At 42.1% G+C, this 20,383-nt stretch overlaps 1 protein-coding gene across 2 annotated transcripts in view; it reads right to left on the bottom strand.

Moving 5' to 3' along the window:
• The window catches only part of LOC120060393 (fermitin family homolog 2-like), a 109,711-nt gene that overhangs the window by 37,567 nt on the left and 51,761 nt on the right, over positions 1 to 20,383 (bottom strand). Inside the window, exons 3-4 of one of the 2 annotated variants that reach the window (XM_039009680.1) lie at positions 15,554 to 15,787; positions 865 to 996 (exon numbers count right to left, since the gene is read on the bottom strand). In XM_039009680.1, coding sequence (XP_038865608.1) covers positions 865 to 996; positions 15,554 to 15,787 — 366 coding nt within the window. The remainder of the gene's footprint in view (positions 1 to 864; positions 997 to 15,553; positions 15,788 to 20,383) is intronic. The other variant, XM_039009681.1, reaches the window with a different exon arrangement.

Here is a 20,383-nt window from a genome sequence, read left to right as displayed (position 1 = left end):
GTCTGTCTGTCTGTGTGTCTGTCTGTCTGTGTGTCTGTCTGTGTGTCTGTCTGTGTGTCTGTCTGTGTGTCTGTCTGTGTGTCTGTCTGTGTGTCTGTCTGTGTGTCTGTCTGTGTGTCTCTGTGTGTCTCTGTGTGTCTCTGTGTGTCTCTGTGTGTCTCTGTGTGTCTCTGTGTGTGTCTGTGTGTGTCTGTGTGTGTCTGTGTGTGTCTGTGTGTGTCTGATGCCGGGCCAAGTAGCTACAGGGTAGGGGTGGGGCAGGGCTGGGCTGGGTCTTTAGGACAATGAGGACCATTCAAAGCGCTTTAGCCAACGTTGCTAAAGCTAACTAACGCTGCATAGATACCACAGCATGGCCCCAAGTGTTCCTCCTCCTTCCTCACATCAGTGTAGCTAATTTATTGACAAGACTAACAGGCGGGAGGAAGAGGGGCTGGTGTAGCTCAAGCTCTGCAGCCTGGTTTGGATATAAAATGGCATGGTGACCAACTATGCAAGGAATCCCAACCATTGCCTCTCTCCCTGCCAAGGAGTAAGGAGCCCAGAGTCCGCAAATCATATCATACCGCTGCTCCTCACTCACATTCTTATTTGGGCACGTACACATTTGTTTGGTGTTTTGGCACTGTGTCGACTTGTTTTTAAAACCCTATAGGTGGATATTGATAGAAGGGTAGATATATGCTCCATGGAAGCCAGAGGAACCTGCTATTCAACCTGTTATTGGACCGGGAAGAAGTTATTGCACCTTGGACATTCCAGGAGTGGAAGTGTTAACAGAATTCTCCAGAAGGCTCTTGGAGATGGGGTTCAGGGTAGGCCTGCAAGGGGTGACTGAGTTTGAGATAAATGAGTGGAACTTACTACCTGATCCAGGGGTGAGTAGTGGCCCCTCCAGCTCCAGAGCCTCCTCCTCAGCCTCTTCCAGCTTTTTCTTCTTCTTCTTGGGGTCGCGGGGTTTACGCAGTAGAGATGCCTCCTCTGGATGACGGATATCTGGAGAAAGAGAGAGAAAAGGGGGAGGGGGGAAGAGAGAGAGAGAGAGAAAGATGAGGGGGAGAGGGAGGAGAGAGTCAAGGAGTTGTCACATAATTCCAACACAGTGTAGCCCAACACTAACCAAACCCAGAGGCACCATGGAGAGGAAGATGGTGAGAGAGAATAAAGGATGGGGGAAAGACAGAAATATAGTGAGAGAAAGAGGGGGAGAGAAACTGCGAAAGACAGCCCAAGAGTCAAGGGGGTTGTGAGAGTTCAGCTTAAAAATCACAAAAATAAAACAGACTAGCAACTAGGCTAACCTAACCCTGACCCCAAGAGATGTGCTATTGTCCTGGTTTGCAGTTAGGAGTCTTTCAACTACAGACCTCACAAACCACATTCACTCACCCTAACACACAGTTCAAAGAATTTGAATGGGGGAGAAGGCAAACCCAGTCAAAAGATGTGATGGAGAGACAGAAAGAGGCAGAGAGAAAGAACAGGAGGGGAAACAATGATAAATGCAAGGTGGAAAATGCATAATCCCATTTCTCAGGTCACCAACATCCCCACCAACCCTCTCCCAACCACCCCCCCACCACCAACCCTCTCCCAACCAATACCCCCCCCACCAACACCCCCCCCCACCAACCCCCTCCAAACCAGAGGGGGGTGTGGTCGACTTAGTACACACACTAAATATTTCTGCAGAGTGAAGAGCAACAGCTCCTCTGATACCACACAGTGTGTGTTTAGCAGCAGTCACTAAACAATGAGCTAGTGGTAATAACAAACACTGTATCTGTCATAACACCCTAGCCTCCAACCTAGCGCTTCTTCACAACACACTGGATGAGAGCCTCTAACCTAGCGCTTCTTCACAACACACTGGATGAGAGCCTAGCCTCTAACCTAGCGCTTCTTCACAACACACTGGATGAGAGCCTAGCCTCTAACCTAGCGCTTCTTCACAAAACACTGGATGAGAGCCTCTAACCTAGCGCTTCTTCACAACACACTGGATGAGAGACTAGCCTCTAACCTAGCGCTTCTTCACAACACACTGGATGGCGGAGTTGCAGCAGATGGCATAAACAACTACACATCAGCACAGAGCTTGTGTGTGTGTCTATATCAAAGACTGGCTGGCATGCAAAGGATGAAGTAAACAGTCACATTGCAGTTCAGTTTGAGCGTGTGTGTGTGTCTTCAGAAAGTATTCATGCCCCTGGACTTATTCCACATTTTGATGTGGTACAGTCAATTCAAAATGTATTTAAATGTTTATTTTCTCACCAATCTACACATAATACCCCATAATGACAACCAAATGTAGATTTTACAAATTTATTGAAAATGAAATACCGAAATCTAATTTACAGAAGTATTCACACCCGAGTCAATACTTTGTAGAAGCACCTGTGTCAGCAATTACAGCTGTGAGTCTTTCTGGGTAAGTCTAAGAGCTTTCCACACCTGGATTATGCAACATTTGCCCATTATTCTCTTCAAGCTCTGTCAAATTGGTTGTTGATCATTGCTAGACAAGCATTTTCAGGTCCTGCTATAGTTTTTCAAGTAGATTTACATCAAAACTGTAACTTGGCCACTCAGGATCATTCACTGTCTTCTTGGTAAGCAACTCCAGTGTAGATCTGGCCTTGTGTTTTTGGTTATTGTTCTGCTGAAAGGCGAATTCATCTCCCAGTGTCTGGTGGAAAGCAGACTGAACCCGGTTTTCCTCTAAGATTTTGCCTGCGCTTAGCTCCATTCATTTTTTTTATCCTGAAAAACTCCCCAGTCCTTAACAATTACAAGCATTCCCATAACATGATGCAGCCACCACTGTGCTTGAGAATATGGAGAGTGGTACTCAGTAATATGTTGTATTGGATTTGCCCCAAACATACATGTTGTATTATGGACAAAAAGTGAATTGCTTTGTCACATTTTTTTGCAGTATTACTTTAGTGCCTTGTTGCAAACAGGATGCATGTTTAGGAATATTTGTATTATGTACAGGTTTCTGTCTTTTCCCTTTGTCAATTAGGTTAGTATTGTGGAGTAACTACAATGTTGTTGATCCATCCTTAGTTATCTCCCATCACTCCTTTCTCCTATCACAAACTCTAACTGTTTTAAAGTCACCATTGGCCTCATGGTGAAATTCCAGAGCGGTTTCCTTGCTCTCCGGCAACTGAGTTAGGAAGGACACATGTAGTGACTGGGTGTATTGACACAACATTCAAAGTGTAATTAATAACTTTACCATGCTCAAAAAGGGATATTAAATGTCAGCTTTTTTTACCCATCTACAAATAAGTGCCCTACTGTGTGTGGCATTGGAAAACCTCCCTGGTCTTTGTGTTTGAATCTATGCTTGAAATTCACTGCTCGACTTAGGGAGATTACAGATAATTGTATTTGTGAGTCCATGCAACTTATTATGCGACTAGTTAAGCACATTTTTACTCCTGACCTTTAGGTTTGCCATAACAAAGGGTTTGACTACTTACTAATATTTCATTAAAATATATATATAATTTAAACATTTTGAAAAAACAATCCCACTAACATTATGCGCTATTGTGTTTAGGCCAGTGACAAAAAAAATCTATCAATTTAATCAATTTTAAAATTCAGGTTGTGTGCGTGTGTAGATGGAATGAAACTATGCTTGGGCGTTTGTTTAACGTCTCCTCTGACAGACATACTGCAGACCTGATTTAATGACTCAAACAGAGCTGCACCAACCCCCTCAACATCCCTCTTTCCTCCTCTTCTCTCCCGCTCTCTACTCCTCTCCTCTCTCGACACTCCCCTCTGTGTTAGCTGGAGAGGCCAGGGAACCATCACTCAACATTAATCTCCAGTGTTCAGGACGTTTTTGGAACGGTTCGGAGGAGCTGGCTGAATCTGCCAGAATGTGTCTGGAAAAGATAGATGTGCACCATCTAGATTTTAAAAGCACAGCTGGGGTAAACGTCTGTGCTGTCTTTTATCTATGCTTCTACACTCATTTAAGAGATGTGCGGTTGACTGGAATTTCAATTTCATAATATTCATTTGACTATTGTCAAATTTTTGCCTTTTAAAATCTATTTAAATCCCTCATGCCCTACAACTTTCACTCCCTCCTTTTTCCATAGCAAGGGAGGACAATGTATGAGACAGAAGAGAAAGAAAAAGAACTGCGGGAGAGAGAGAAAGTGAAAGAGTGCGAGAGAGAAAAAGAGAGCGAGAGCGCAAACGAGCGCGACAGAAGAATAGCGAGAGAGAACTTATTGGCTTGGTGAGAATTTCTTGTTTAGTTTGTGTTACTAAAGCAAAAAGCATTCCATGGTGTAAGAACTACCAGATGGTAGCTCGCTCTCCCTCACTCCCTCCATCTCTCCTCCTTCATCGCTCTTGCACAGCACAAGCCCTGTGCCCTTATACAGCCATGTAAGTGCAGGCATGCTGCCTGGCCTGAGCACAGAGGTGGAGCGAGTGTCTACGGTAGTTACACCAAGTGTCAAGTGCTGTTGTTATCCACAGACTAAAATCTGTGAGCAAAATATACCATTTTACATGGCCATTTCAAATATCAAACTGTTAGGATTGCTACCTCTTCAACCCCAGCAACTGCAAGAGATGGGCTGAAGAAAGAATGAATGGACAGAGACCTTCTTTTCATCAGTCACATGAAAGTAAGAGAGGAGCAGAGTGGGGTAGTAACATCAGGAATGCCTGCCAATAATTAGAAGGAGTAGAGAGAGAGAAAGAGGACAGGGTGCAGGATGAAGTAATACTGTCATACCATCCAGAAACAGCAGGTGTTGACAGAATAGTATTTGACCTTAAGGTTAGGATTTGGGGTGCGTGAGCTGATCCTAGATCTGTGGGTAAGTGCAACGCTTCTACCCAATCAGATTCAGGCAGAATCAAAGCAAAGGTCTACAAGTGGTTGATGTTCATTACAGAACATGATGCCCACACAATAAGAAACAGCTTCATTCAAATCCTTTTGACATGATCCAGGCTCATAGCCAGGTGGACGGACAGACTGCCAGCCCCGCAGTACAATTGTAAGAGTAAGACATGATTCATTGCCATGGGAGTGAGACCCATCACACAGAACCATTTACATTTTAGTAATTTAGCAGACACTTCTCCAGAGCGACATAGGCTCTTCCTGCATTATGACTAGGGGCAGGAGTTTGTGTATGGGCAAACTAGCAATACAATGTTAAAATATTTATCTTCTGGCTAACATGTTAATTGTGGAGTAGAAAATGAAACTGTGGTCAAACCGCATTGATAAATTATCAAAAACCAAGCCTCGCCACTCTGGAACCAGGTCAGTGTGATGGTCCACAAATATACTGGACCGCGGTAAAACTTGATACGTAGAACACTAACTACACTGACCATGGAGAACAGAACAAAGCCTGGGAACTGACCACACGTCCCACTTCTCTCAATCTCTATCCATCCATTTATCTCTATACCTCACTCAATTTCCGTCTGTCCCCCCTCCTATCTATCCATCTGTCAGTCCCTTCATCCATCTCTTGCACCCCCCAAACCATCTCTCCCGTATCTATCCATCGCTCTCTCCCCCTAACCATTGCTCTCTTCCCGCTCTCTCCCCCTATCCATCACTCTCCCCTTCTAGCCATCTGTTGCTCCTTCTATTCATCTCTCTCTCGCCACATCTCCCCATCTTCCTTATAGGCTAACTTCAGGGCAGGTCTGACCAACAACACAGTAACAGGACAGTGTCATTCTCAGCAGCAGTCTCTATAAAATGGACTGTCTGTGTGCAACACCTCAGCTGTAAATTAAACATCAAGAGGGAAAAAAATATCTTATTAAAGAGGACAGACTGTAACCCCACTCATAAGATTACATCAACAACAAAACACACCATACAAAACCTAGACTCCAGAAGACGAAAGTAGTCCACTTTCCCCACCCTAGTGTAGCACCCATATTGGTTGTCCTTCTGCAGACAGACAGGGTGGCAGGGCCGCACCCCAACGTTTTCTTGGCGCGCTCTGGAATCACGCCCTTTCTCATGTGAGGAGACCGACCAGCTGGCAGCTTGCGTCTCGTCTGAGTCGAGGCTTTGTGGGCCGGAGAAGGAAAAATAAAGTGGTGGTGAGGGTGTTCCGGATCACTGCACAACAGTGTCATGGTTGACACCTAGTCAGTCGCCCACTATAGATCAGTTTCACACATCTGGCCCAGGCCTGCCCTCTTGGGCTGTATGGGCTAGTACTACTGCCCTAACACAATACCAGCTTTAAAGAATCAAGAAAAAACATTTACTAGATTGGCTCCGAGTACGAAGGATAAACATGGCATTTCATTATCAAAGCGATCAAAACCAAGGAAATGCCTCCCCCTCACTGACAGACAAGCCAAACACACATCATTGTCCAGGAACACAGAGCTGCCAGAAACTATGATAGTAGGACAGTTCAACACTGGAGTGGAGTGAAGGGGAATTCAGACATTTTACTATTGTGTTCTGGGTCCCACTGCACTGCCCCATCCAGCCCCAGATGGACTGTGTGTGTGGGGGGGGGGGGGGGGGGGGGGGGGGGGCTGACTGGGCTCTAGCCAGCTGCTGTGGACATGGGAGAACAGCAGCACTGCAGTAATAATTAGATTGATCGCCCACACTAAATGTATGTGTGATTCACATGGCTAGGGAGACCCCAGCTGTGTTACACATCTGGTTAATGATACGTAGGGAGGGAGGGGAGCGAGAGAATAGGGGAAAGTCAAATAGAAAGCGAGAGAAAGAATGTGGATGTTAGTGATGTGTGCTTGGATGTTAGTGATGTGTGCTTGGATGTTAGTGATGTGTGCTTGGATGTTAGTGATGTGTGCTTGGATGTTAGTCTATTTGGTTTGTGAAGGGAAAGAGAGAGAGGGACAGAGACAGAAATCCCTGTAGTGGAGGAGTGAACTTGGTCTGCGCCAGGAAACAGCTACTGCGTGACCCCCAAAAAATACTCTCCAAATCAATCATTATGAGGAAAGCGAGAGAAAGGAGAAGACGGAATGAAATGAGCGTGGGAGTCAATCTGAATGGTCACTGTCTCGCACAGCTTCAGAGAATCCATCTCTCCCCTTCTTTCTGTCTGCAGTATGAGCCAGTTGGACAGGCCTCCAGTCTTCTCTCCATGGCCCTGCTTATTCCCCATCTCATTCCCTATGCTGTGCAGCTCTATGTCAGTCACACAAATTGAAAGTCAACCAGATAATTAAAAATAAAACAGTACCTATAGAAAGTCCACACCACCTTGAACGTTTTTCTCATTTAGTTGCGTTAGAAAGTGGGATTGAAATTGATTTAATTGTAATTTCTTGTCATTGATCTACACAAAATACTCCATCATGTCAAAGTTAACAGTTCTACAAACTTTTATAAATTAATACAAATTAAATAACTAAAATAGTAATTGTATAAGTATTCATCACCTTTGTTTAGGCAAGTCTAAATTATTTAAAATTTGGCTTAACAACAAATCAAATACATTATATGGACTTTGTGTGAAATAATAGGGGTTGACATTTTTTTAAAGGACTACCCTTCCTTTAAAGGACTACAATTATAACATAACTCAAACGTAAGGAATTTGCATTTTGGCCAGTTCCGTGCTTTACGGTGGGAAATACTATATTTTAAAGGACTACAGTTACTTTTTCTTGCATGTGAACCCTTTGGAATTACCTGCATATCTGCATAAATTGGTCATCAAATTTGATCTGATCTTCATCTAAGTCACAACAATAGACAAACATAGTGTGCTTAAAACTATTAACACACAAATTGTATTTTTCTCGTCTATATTGAATACATCATTTTAACATTCACAGTGTGGGTTGGAAACAGTATGTGAACCCCTAGTGAACCCCCAAGTTTATGAAGACATTTTGCAAGAGAATGTTAGGCTATCTGTCCGCCAATTGAAGCTCAACAGAAGTTGGGTGATGCAACAGGACAACGACCCAAAACACAGAAGTAAATCAACAACAGAATGGCTTCAACAGAAGAAAATACATATTCTGAAGTGGCCCAGTCAGAGTCCTGACCTCAACCCGATTGAGATGCTGTGGCATGACCTCGAGAGCAGTTCACACCAGACATCCCAAGAATATTGCTTAACTTCTTATGGCTGCAGGGGCAGGATTGAGTAGCTTGAATGAAAGGTGCACAGAGGTGCCCATATTAAACGGCCTGCTCCTCAGTCCCAGTTGCTAATATATGCATATTATTATTCATATTGGATAGAAAACACTCTGAAGTTTCTAAAACTGTTTGAATTATGTCTGTGAGTATAACAGAACTCATATGGCAGGCAAAAACCTGAGAAGTTCCACTTCCTGTTTGAATTTTTTCTGAGGTCGCAGATTTTCAACCAAGCTCTCATTGAAATTACAGCGAGATATGGATGAGTTTTCACTTCCTACGGCTTCCACTAGATGTCAACAGTCAACAGAACTTTGTCTGATGACTCTAATGTGAAGGGAGGCCGAAGGAGACAGGAATGAGTAATCACTGCCACGAGCTGATCACGCATTCACCATGCGCCTTCACATGAGTAGGATGTCCATCCCATCGCTCTTCTGAAGTCAATCTAATTTTCCGGTTGGAACGTTATTCAAGATGTTAACAACATTCTAAAGATTGATTCAGTACATCGTTTGACATGTTTCTACTGACTGTTACGGAACTTTTGGACATTTCGTCACGTTATAGTGGAGTCGCTTTGTGACTTTGGAATTGTTTACCAAAGGCGCTAACCAAAGTAGCTAATTGGACATAAATAACGGACATTATCGAACAAATCAAGCATTTATTGTGGACCTGGGATTCCTAGGACTGCATTCTGATGAAGTTCATCAAAGGAAACATTTATCATGTATTTTCTGGTTTCTGTTGACCCCAACATGGCGGCTAATTTGGCTATTGTTCTGAGCTCCGTCTCAGATTATTACATGATTTGCTTTTTCCGTAAAGTTTTTTAAAAATCTGACACAGCGGTTGCATTAAGGAGAGGTATATCTATAATTCCATGTGTATAACTTGTATTATCATCTACATTTATGATGAGCATTTCTGTTGAAACGATGTGGCTATGCAAAATCACTTTTTGGAACTAGTGAATGTAACGAGCCAATGTAAACTCAGATCTTTTGATATAAATATGAACTTTATCAAACAAAACGTGCATGTATTGTGTAACATGAAGTCCTATGAGTGTCATCTGATGAAGATAATCAAAGGTTAGTGATACATTTTATCTCTTTCTGTTTTTTCTGACTGCTATCTATCGCTGGAAAAAATGGCTGTGCTTATTGTGGTTTGATGGTGACCTAACATAATCGTTTGTAGTGCTTTCGCTGAAAAGCATATTTGAAATTGGACACTTGTGGGATTAACAGCAAGAATACCTTTAAAATGATATAAGACACATGTATGTTTGAGGAATTTTAATTATGAGATTTCTGTTGTTTGAATTTGGCACCCTGCACTTTCTCTGGCTGCTGTCATATCGATCCCGGTAGCGGGATGCAGCCATAAGAAGTTAACTGAAACCGTTTTGTAAAGAGGAATGGTCCAAAATTCCTCCTGACCATCGTGCAGGTCTGATCCGCAACTACAGAAAACGTTTGTTTGAGGTTATTGCTGCCAAAGGAGGGACAACCAGTTATTAAATCCAAGGGTTCACATACTTTTCCCACCCTGCACTGTAAATGTTTACACGGTGTGTTCAATAAATACATGAAAACGTATAATTATTTTTGTTATTAGTTTAAGCAGACTGCGTTTGTCTATTGTTGTGACCTAGATGAAGATCAGATCAAATTGTATGATTAATTTATGCAGAAATACAGGTATTTCCAAAGGGTTCACATACTTTTTCTTGCCACTGTACATCTTTAAGGTACCCAAAGCAAGTATTGAATTTCAAGATTCAACTACAAAGACCAGCGAGCTTTTTTTTTTTTAAATGCCTCAAAGAATTGCAGTGATTGGTAGATTTGTTATTGTTACCAGACATTGAATATATCTTTAAGCATGATTCATTTAATTATACTGTGGAGGATGTACACTGAACAAAAATAAAAATGCAACATGCAAAAATGTCTTCGATTTTACCGAGTTAGATCATAGAAGGAAATCTGTCAATTGAACAAAAAAAGGATTAGGTCCTATCCTATGGATTTCACGACTGGGAATACAGATATGCATCTGTTGGTCAAATGATATATCTTTAAAAATAAGTTACAGGCGTGGATCAGAAAACCAGTCCGTATCTGATGTGCCCACCATTTGCCTCATGCAGCACAACTCCTCCTTCGCATAGAGTTGATCAGGCTGTTGATTGTAGCCTGTGTAATGTTGTCCCACTCCTCTTCAATGGCTGTGTGAAGTTGCTGGATATTGGCGGGAACTGGAACACGCTGTCGTACACGGTGGTCCAAAGCATCCCAAACATGCTCAATGAGTAACATGTCTGGTGAGTATGAAGGACATGAAAGAACTGGGACATTTTCAGCTTCCATGAATTGTGTACATATCCATGTGACATGGGGCCGTGCATTATCATGCGGAAACATGAGGTGATGGCGGTGGATGAATGGCACGACAATGGGCCTCAGAATCTCGTTCACGGTATCTCTGTGCATTCAAATTGCCATTGATAAAAAGTAATTGTGTTAGTTGTCCGTAGCTTATGCCTGCCCATACCATAAACCTACTGCCACCATGGGGCACTCTGTTCACAACTTTGACACCAGCAAAACGGTCGCCCACAGAACGCCATTCACGTGGTCTGCGGTTGTGAGGCTGGTTGGAGGTACTGCCAAATTCTCTAAAACGATGTTCGAGGCGGCTCAAAAATGAACAGCTCTGGTGACCATTCCTGCAGTCAGCATGCCAATTGCACACTCCATCAAAACTTCAGACATCTATGGCATTGTCTTGTGTGACAAAACCGCACATTTTAGAGTGGCCTTTTATTGTCCCCAGCACAAGGTGCACCTGTTTGTAATGATCATGCTGTTTATTCAGCTTCTTGATATGCCACACCAGTCAGATGGATGGATTATCTTGGTAAAGGAGAAATGCTCACTAACAGGGATGTAAATGAATTTGTGCACAAAATTGAGAGAACTAAGCTTTTTGTGTATTTGGAACATTTCTGGGATCTTTTATGAGGCCATTGATGATTTTAGAATGGCTACAGAGTTCAATGACTGAAGGGAGAAAACTGAGGATGGATCAACAACATTGTAGTGACTACAATATTGAGTGAAAATAAGAACAAAAATATTCCAAAACAAGCAACAAGGCACTAAAGTAATACTGCAAAAAAACATGGCAAAGGAACACTTTTTGACCTAAATGCAAATGTTTGGGGCAAATCCAACATCACTGAGTAACTGTATCCTTATTTTCAAGCATAGTGGCCGGTAGCGGGAGAAGTGGGAGAAGATGGATTTTGGCCAACATTCTGGAAATGTTCTCATCGATGAAATCTCAATAGTTTTCTGTTCCCAAAACTAGAATCTGTTACGAACAGAGTGGACTAAGTTTTGTAGACTTACACTTTGCCAAAGTTTTTTTTAAATTGCTTTGGTTTAGGAGTGCAAAGGCTTATTGAGTTATTGCATACGCGCACTTCAGAGTAGGCGTTCCCTAATGGAAATATGCAAATGCATGCTAGAACACGCCAATAGGCTCTCACTAGCTCGTGCTTGGCTCTGCCCACCTCCTTGGTTGTTCTGCCCACTATGACTCATTTGTTCCCATTTGAAACAGCAAAGACAAGGACGTTTTTCAGAATGAAAATAAACGGGATGGACCTAAACACAGGCAAAATCCTAGAGGAAAAACGTATTCAGTCTGCTTTACACCAGAGACTGGGCAAGGAATTTACCTTTCAGCAGGACAATAACCGAAAACACAAATCTACACTGGAGTTGCTTACCAGAAGACGGTGAATTTTCCTGAGTGGCCAAGTTACAGTTTTTACATTTTAGTCATTTAGCAGACGCTCTTATCCAGAGCGACTTACAGTAGTGAGTGCATACATTTCACACTTTTTTTCCCTCCGTACTGGTCCCCCGTATGAATCGAACCCACAACCCTGGTGTTTCAAACACCATGCTCTACCAATTGGGCCACACAGGACCATACATCTGCTTGAAAATATATGGCAAGACCTGAAAATGGTTGTCTAGCAATGATCTATAACCAATTTTACAGACCTTGAAGAATTCTGAAAATAATAAAAACAGGCAAATGTGGCACAATCCAGGTGTGGAAGGCTCAGAGACTTACAGCTGTAATGGCTGCCAAAGGTATTGATCAAGGGGGTGAATACTTATTTAATCAAGGTATACTAGTGTTTATTTTTCATTAAATCTTTAATAAATAAAATTAAATGTGAAGAAATCCAAGGGGCGTGTAGACTTTCTATAAGCACGGTAGTTCCAGAAGAGACTAGGTCATTGTGAACATGTATGAAGGACATGATTGAAAACTTCAATGTTCTAGAATTTCCCTACAAATTCTCCTTCTAAAAGGCAACAAGGAAAGGGAGAGGTAAGTATGAAAGAGGCACTGCGAGTCCGTTCCCAGCCACCGTAAGTCATTGTATGACACTTCGGCACTCGCCAAGTCAGCCAAGAGCAATTCGTCCTGAATTTCTCCGAAACTAAAATAGATTTATTACCGCAGAGGTAGACACATTCCTAACAAGGACTGAGCAGCATAGAGGAGAGGAGCCTGCTACTAGCCTGTTCATTTAGTTAGTCCCCTATCTCTGAATAACAACAGTCATCCAGCACATACAGTTTATTTAATACTCCATCAAAAATGTTATTTTTCCTCTCATTTCTAAGAAAATAAATTCATGCTAGTTCAGTGGGCCTCTTTTCGCCTTTCTAAATAAAAGTTCCCGTTTAGCAAAATAAGAAACAAAGTTGCAGTGTTACCTAGTAGAGCCAACCATAAGAGTAGAGCAGCCATAACTCCTGAGACATGACATGGGCCAGGGTAAAAAAAAAGAAGACCAACAGATGTCCTTGAAAGTGCCTGATGAATGTTTCATATAAAAAGCGTTTCCCCTCCTGCAGCAGCAGTCTTCAGTGGCGACAGAGGGCTCTGGTTGGAGCCGACATGGAGGGGTGACAGAGATCCATGTTACAGGGTCACGAGGGCATTGGCACACAGTTCGGACACGCATCGGTACCACACAAGACATGCAATCAGAGGTCTCTTCACAGTCCCCAGGTCCAGAACAGAGGCTGGGGAAACTACATGGAACTCTGATACTTAACTCAAGCTAGTAATAAAACCAGATTTGAAAAAATAGATAAAAGAACACCTTACCGCACAACAGGGACTGAAGAGACTGCTATTTTTATTTATTTTGTATTGTAATTTGCACTCTATTATGTATTGTATTATGTATGTAAGTGGCATTGCACAAGCCTTGGCCATCTCCTGTTTCTGAAGCGTGAGGCAGAAACAGGATATTATGAAGTGTTATATTCAGAAAATATTCATACCCCTTGACTTATTCCACATTGTTTTACAGCCTGAATTCAAAACGGATTAAATTATTTTTTTTCTACACACAATACCCCATAATGACAAAGTGAAAACTTGTTTTTAGATATGTGCAAATTTATTGAAAATGAAATAGAAACATTTTTTTACATAAAATATAATTTACATAAGTATACACACCCCTGAATCAATACTTTGTAGAAGCACCTTTGGCAGCGATTACAGCTGTGAGTCTTTCTGGGTAAGTCTCTAAGATATTTCCAGACCTGGATTGTGCAACATTTGCCCATTATTCTTTTCAAAAGTTTTCAAGCTCTGTCAAATTGGTTGTTGATCATTGCTAGAAAACTGTTTCCAGGTCTTGTGATAGTTTCAACTTAAATCTGCTTGAAAATCTAACTCGGCCACTCAGGAACATTCACTGTCTTCTTGGTAAGCAACTCTAGCGTAGATTTGGCCATGTGTTTTAGGTTATTGTCCTGCTGAAAGGTGAATTAATCTGCAATTGTCTGGTGGAAAGCAGACAACCATATTTTCCTCTAGGATTTTGCCTGTGCTTAGGGTTCATTCCAAACATTTTTTATCCTGAAAAACTTCACAGTCCTTAACAAGGACTCCACCACTATGCTTGAACATATGGAGAGCGGTAATCAGTAATGTATTGGATTTGCCCCAAACATAACACTTTCTATTCAAGACAAAAAGTGTATTGCTTTGCCACATTTTTTGCAGTATTACTTTAGTGCCTTATTGCAAACAGGTGCATGTTTTAGAATCTTTTTTTAATTCTATACAGGCTTCCTTCTTTTCCCTTTGTCATTTAGGTTAGTATTGTGGTGTAACTACATTGTTGATCCATCCTCAGTTTTCTCCCATCACAGCCATTAAACTCTAACTGCTTTAAAGTCAACATTGGCCTCATGGTGAAATCCCTGAGCGGTTTCTTCCTCTCAGGCAACTGAGTTAGGAAGGACGCCTGTATATTTGTAAAGACTGGGTGTATTGATACACCATCCAAAGTGTAATTAATAACTTCACCATGTTAAACAAAATCATGCACACAGAGTGAGTCCATCCAACTTACTATGTGACTTGATAAGCACATTGTTACTGAACTTATTTAGGATTGTCATTACAAAAGGGGTGAATACTTATTGACTAAAGACATTTCAACTTTTATTAATTTGGAAACATTTAGAAAAACATAATTCCACTGACATTATGGGCTATTGGGCATAGGCCAGTGACAAAAAATCTAAATGTAATCCATTTTAAATTCAGGCTGTAACAAAATGTAGAAAAAGCCTTAAGGGTGTGAATACTTTGATGGCACTGTATATTATGTATTTGTTGTGTTTTGTTCCCCGTTTGGACCCCAGGAAGTATAGCCGGGGATCCTAATAAATAAAAATAAGACTGATGTTTTCCTCTGAACTCTAGCTGACAGGGCCAGGGGCAGATATTGACAGAGGGGTGTCTGACCTCAGTGCTCGTCAGGGGGCAGGGCCTTGAGTGCTAAATCTGGACACAGTAATGTGTGTGTGTGAGATAATATCCATCTCTGAATGTGTGAGTCATTACGCGGTGCTAGATTGATAAGCTCTGCTAAACCTGTCTGAATCCTGTTTAGTCAACAGACAACGCTATTCCAAGGACAGGTCTAGCAGAGTCAAGGTGGCTGAACAGTTGCCTGTCAGAAGTGGTGGTGAAGTGAGCGCTGATATCTGATAGCTCAGGCTCTGTTTGATAAACACAACAAAAGGCTGAAAGGAAAAAACAGCAGCAGACATGCCCGACTAGATTGGAGGTAGAGAACGCTTCCAGTAGTTTATCTAAAAATAGCAAGAGTATTATGGCAAGGTTAGAGTGGACGAAAGGAGGTACCATCATGCTCAACCAACCTTAAATAAAGAGTATACACTGTAGACTATACAGGACCTTTGGTAGGATAGGTGCATTATAGTTAGAGTTGACAAAACATCTGTGACTTACTGAAAGTCTTGCAGATGTCGGACACGGCCTTGAAGACGCGGTCAGAGAAGTTGACCTTGACCTTCATGTGCTTCATGTTGGGCAGCTGCAGGCGCAGCAGCTTGTGCTGGGGGGTGAAGAGGAGCCGGGCGTCTGCCTGTATACCATACTTGTCCAGGGTCCAGTGGGTTTTCAGCAGCCACGTCTTCTTCTTCTCCCACCACAGGGCATGGTCCGACCAGTCCTTCTTCACATCTGATGGGAGGAGAGAGTATTAGTTTGTCAGTCAGTCAGTAACCATCACTACATTTATTAGTTTGATACAGTGGCCAGAACAAAAATAAACTGGATGTCAGTGACCAGATAAACAAACGATGTCAGTTTAGTTGTCCGTTTCATAACTAATCAAAAGAGTTGAGTAACACAAAACTGTACTGTGTATGGAATTCATTCATGTCACTGCAATGGCTGTTTTATGTCCTGCCTATGGCCAAACTACTAGATTTATACTAAACCGATGGCGCTAAAGCCAACAGTCTTCATTCATTTAATTATGGTAAAACTAAATCGAGACAATGCAACCTCTGTGTGTCACTCTGACAGACTGATGGAACACGTTTAGGACCAGGTGGGTGAGGTTGAGAGAGTGAGGGCTCCTGGATTATTTCAAGAGGGAGAGGGAATGGGGAACTCAAAGTGAGGAGAAGAGTGTGAAAGAAGCCTGCTGTTTATGTGACACTGTGGGGATATCAGGTTCAAACCTCCCTCTTTGTTCCAGAGTCACACAGTTATCCCAGTAATGCCAGAGACATGCCACCCAAAACCCCTCACCTCCCAGTAGACTGTCTGATGGGTTCAAAACAATGACGTTGGACCTGGGTGTGTGCGTTTGTCTGTAATACTGCTTTCACATAGGATTTATGAATTTGAATAAATCCATTGAGAATATACACCATCAAAAATAAATGTATTATTAATTAATTTATGCATGTCCTAAGAAACATAAGAATAATACAATACATTTTCAAAATAATAAAATAACATTTTGAGTTAAATTAGACCTGTTAAGGACCTGTGCAGCCATTGCTGCGCCGTCCAAATGAAATCAACAGGCCTACAGTACATTTGATTTAGGCTACATTATTGCATGCTAAATGTTTCTGATCAGTGATAGATGAGCTATACCACCTCACATCCACTTATTTCCCAGTCAGAAACCAAATTAACCAAATATGGTTGGAAGTAGGTCTAGGCTACTAAACGACTGAGTGAAAAGCAAAATAATCCACTTGTTAAACTAAATAACATGGGAAAATGTTCTGATCAATGAGCACACTAGACAAGATGGCCATGGGCAGCTCTCACCTCAACTAACATTTCCCCAGCATAATTGTAGCAGAACCAATATCCAAACAAAGATTCAGTGAAAACAAAAATCTGACATTTATTGATTTATCGAGACCCCACGATTGTCTCAAAGCAGTGTGATGGCGCTGTCCCAATCAAAACAGGGCTGAAATCATTCTCATCCTCCTCTAGTTGACCACACATGGGTAGGCTATTGCTTTAAATATATTACAAGGATTGGGTGACTTTGGGAGTTTTAGTAAGCAACAATTGAATACATGCCTTCAATTGCCATTCACTGATATGTATTCCCACAGTAATTCTTTATGGATCCATCCAGTTGTGGGTAAGGAAACAGTGCATGCTTAGTGGTGGGCTATGTGAAGTGCTTGCAAAATTTAGAACTGGCAGGAGGATGGCTAACTGGCGCTGCCTAGCAACCATCAAGAGTTTAAGAGCATAGTGCTTGCCAATGTCGCCTCAGCATTGCTCCTACCTTGCATACTAAGCCGTAGGCAGAACTTTAACGAAATTATTACTAGGTCGTTTGGGGGAAATAAAAGTTTTGTCTTTGATGCCAGCAATAGCTCTCAAATATAAGGAAGAGAAAAAAAGTTAGCGGAAAAAAGTCATAGAATGAAGGGATATAAGTGTGTCCCCTTTGAGCGCTGTCTTCATAGAGAACGTGAAAAGCCCAGGGATTTGAGGGAACTGAAAGCAGCTGGTTAAGAGATTACTTTGCTTTCTATTCCAAATGCAGTATTGTGATGACCTGCTTTCTGAGGCTGTTTTCCCTTTGAACCTCTAATACCTTAGAGCCCAGGAGCAGAGAAAATATGTTTTCATGCTACCACTCACAGGTGAAAGATGGACAGCCTGTACTGTTCCTTCAGACGCACATATTGGCAGTGGAAGAATGGATATCATATCTGATGGCACTGGTATACATGGGGAATATAGCACGGTTTACACTTCCGATGCAGACATATCGGGGGTCAAGTACTTCAAGTATCTACTGATTTTTGCAGGTTCAAATGGATGTCATACCACTAAGTGTGTGTGTGTGTGTGTGTGTGTGTGTGTGTGTGTGTGTGTATGTAAGACAAGTAATCATGACGTAACCATTGTGAGATTGTCCTGGAAAAAAGCACGGACAACATTAACGGGCGCATCAGCGGATGTTCCCCACAGCAACGACATAATCACTCTGGCACGCGTCCAGAAAGACACTCTCCTGAGCGGTGTCCCATTCCCCCCTCCTTTCATCCACCCCCTTCTCTCCTGGAAGCATTGAGTGAAGCACTGAGTCACTGTTTCTAGCAGACTATGACATTGATCCAGTCAGTCTTTCCGGGGGCCACCCCTCCACGTACTTTCTATTTCCATCCCTCTCGGTTTACTTCTAGAATATCACTGAGTCATCATCATCACAGACCCTTAAGATGACTCAATGCTGGCGTTTTAGAGCAGTAGGACCCTATATAGTAGGTTGGGACCCACTGCTGTGTTGTGGCATTCTAATCCCTCTTTGATTAATAAAAGGTGGTTGTGGTTAGAAACATGGTTTTGTCCATTTAGAGGGAATAGCCTAGGCTTTGGGAGGGTCATTATTTTAGAGCACGCCTCTGTGTAGGAAAGCTACCATTATAATTATGACTACCTGAAGGGAGTCATCTGTATGATGCTCATTTAGAGTACTTTACAGTGCATTCGGAAAGTATTCAGACCTGAACTTTTCCCACATTTTGTTACGTTTAGAGCTGTTGCGGTGACCGTATTACCGCCACACCGACGGTCACTAGTCATGAAGGCAGTCAAATTCCACATGACTGTTTAGTCACGGTAATTAGGCTTCTCCAAGCTCTGATGCTGCTGCTTGTCATTAGTAGCCTACCAAACTTGCTAACTGTCTGGTACTCAACACTATTGTCCCGCTAATCACTCTGACATCAATGCAAAAGTCTAATCAAACACTTCATGAGAGCCCATGAGCTCATGTTACGCAACATTTCTATAGGCTATGCAATTGCGTGAGAAAACAGACTGGTGGCCGCTTAGAAAAAGAGGATCCCATCAGCTTTCTATAGGCTGGGCCTAGTATATTTGTTTCTCAACTTTCCTAATATTAAGCACATTGCTTATATTTACAACAGGAGTATAGCCTACCTGGCTGGCATGAAAATAAACCGCGGGGAAAAGCGCCCTCCATTCACTATTTAAGTGAATAGATTACATGTATTTTTTCCCACTGACCCGGTTTCAATACAGGTGCATGATAATGGTCCATTCTAAATCAAAACAAATGTCACACATATTATTTAGTACATGTAAAGACAAGATTAAGTCAAGAATAGTCTGATGGGTGACAATATTAGCCTATCACTTGTGAATTACTATATTATCACTTGTGCATGATGCCCAGCATAAGAAACACGCGCGTACAAGCAGTTGCACTGTAGCATCCACCAAGAGGCTCTTGCTGCCAAAGGAATGCCTGACAGCTTGAAAGACATTTGACACTATAGTGAAAGTGGTTAACTTTGTTAAAGCCAGGCCCCTGAACTCTCGTGTATTTTCTGCACTTCGCAATGATATGGGGAGCGACCATGTAACGCTTTTACAACATACAGAAGTGCGTTGGTTATCAAAGTATAGCAAAGTATTGACACTTTTTTTTTTTTTTTTTAATTGAGAGACGAGCTTAAAGTTTTCTTTACTGACCATCATTGTCTGACCGCTTGCATGATGACGAGTTTCTCACACGACTGGCCTATCTGGGTGATGTTTTTTCCTCGCCTGAATGATCTGAATCTAGGATTACAGGGACTCTCCGCAACTATAGTCAATGTGCGGGACAAAATTGAGGCTATCGTTTAAGAAGTTGGAGCTCTTCTCTGTCTGCATTAACAAGGACAACACACAGGTCTTTCCATCATTGTAGGATTTTTTGTGTGGAAATGAATTCAAGTTTACGGACAATGTCAAATGTGATATAGCTAAATTATTGCTAATTATTATTATTTGTGCTCTGGTCCTATATAAGAGCTCTTCCCACAAGCCGGGATGTGACAAAAACTCACTCTTGGCAAAAAAACAACATTTGAGAGTGCGCCGACTCTGGTGCTAGAGGGGGTACGCAGCTGGAGGTCGATTGTTGGAAGGGTCCCGTACGGGACTATAAAAAGTTTGGGAACCACTGGTCTGGGTGAATGGATGACGGTGTTGTGCAGGTAAAGGAGTTGTTTGTCAAGCTGTTGCTTTGGAGTGTTTATCGATGTGGGAAGAGGGGGGTTATCTTGGCACTTGACTGTAAACATTCCAAGCTTTCTATTCAGGAGAGTGTATATGTGGGGTCTAGTTGTCACCAGCATGTTCTAATACCTCCGCTGTGTGGCATACAACTTCATTGCCCCAAACCCTAAACAAGCTTATCTAGTGTATTTCTGAAGTCTGGTTATGGCTGAACTGAGGAAAGAGGGAGAAAGGGAAATTGAAAATAGACAC

This window comes from Salvelinus namaycush, chromosome 15 (assembly GCF_016432855.1).
Source record: "Salvelinus namaycush isolate Seneca chromosome 15, SaNama_1.0, whole genome shotgun sequence".
In the NCBI taxonomy this organism is placed as follows: domain Eukaryota; kingdom Metazoa; phylum Chordata; class Actinopteri; order Salmoniformes; family Salmonidae; genus Salvelinus; species Salvelinus namaycush.
Note: the sequence above shows the minus strand (reverse complement) of the source record. Positions and strands in the feature narration are given on the sequence as shown.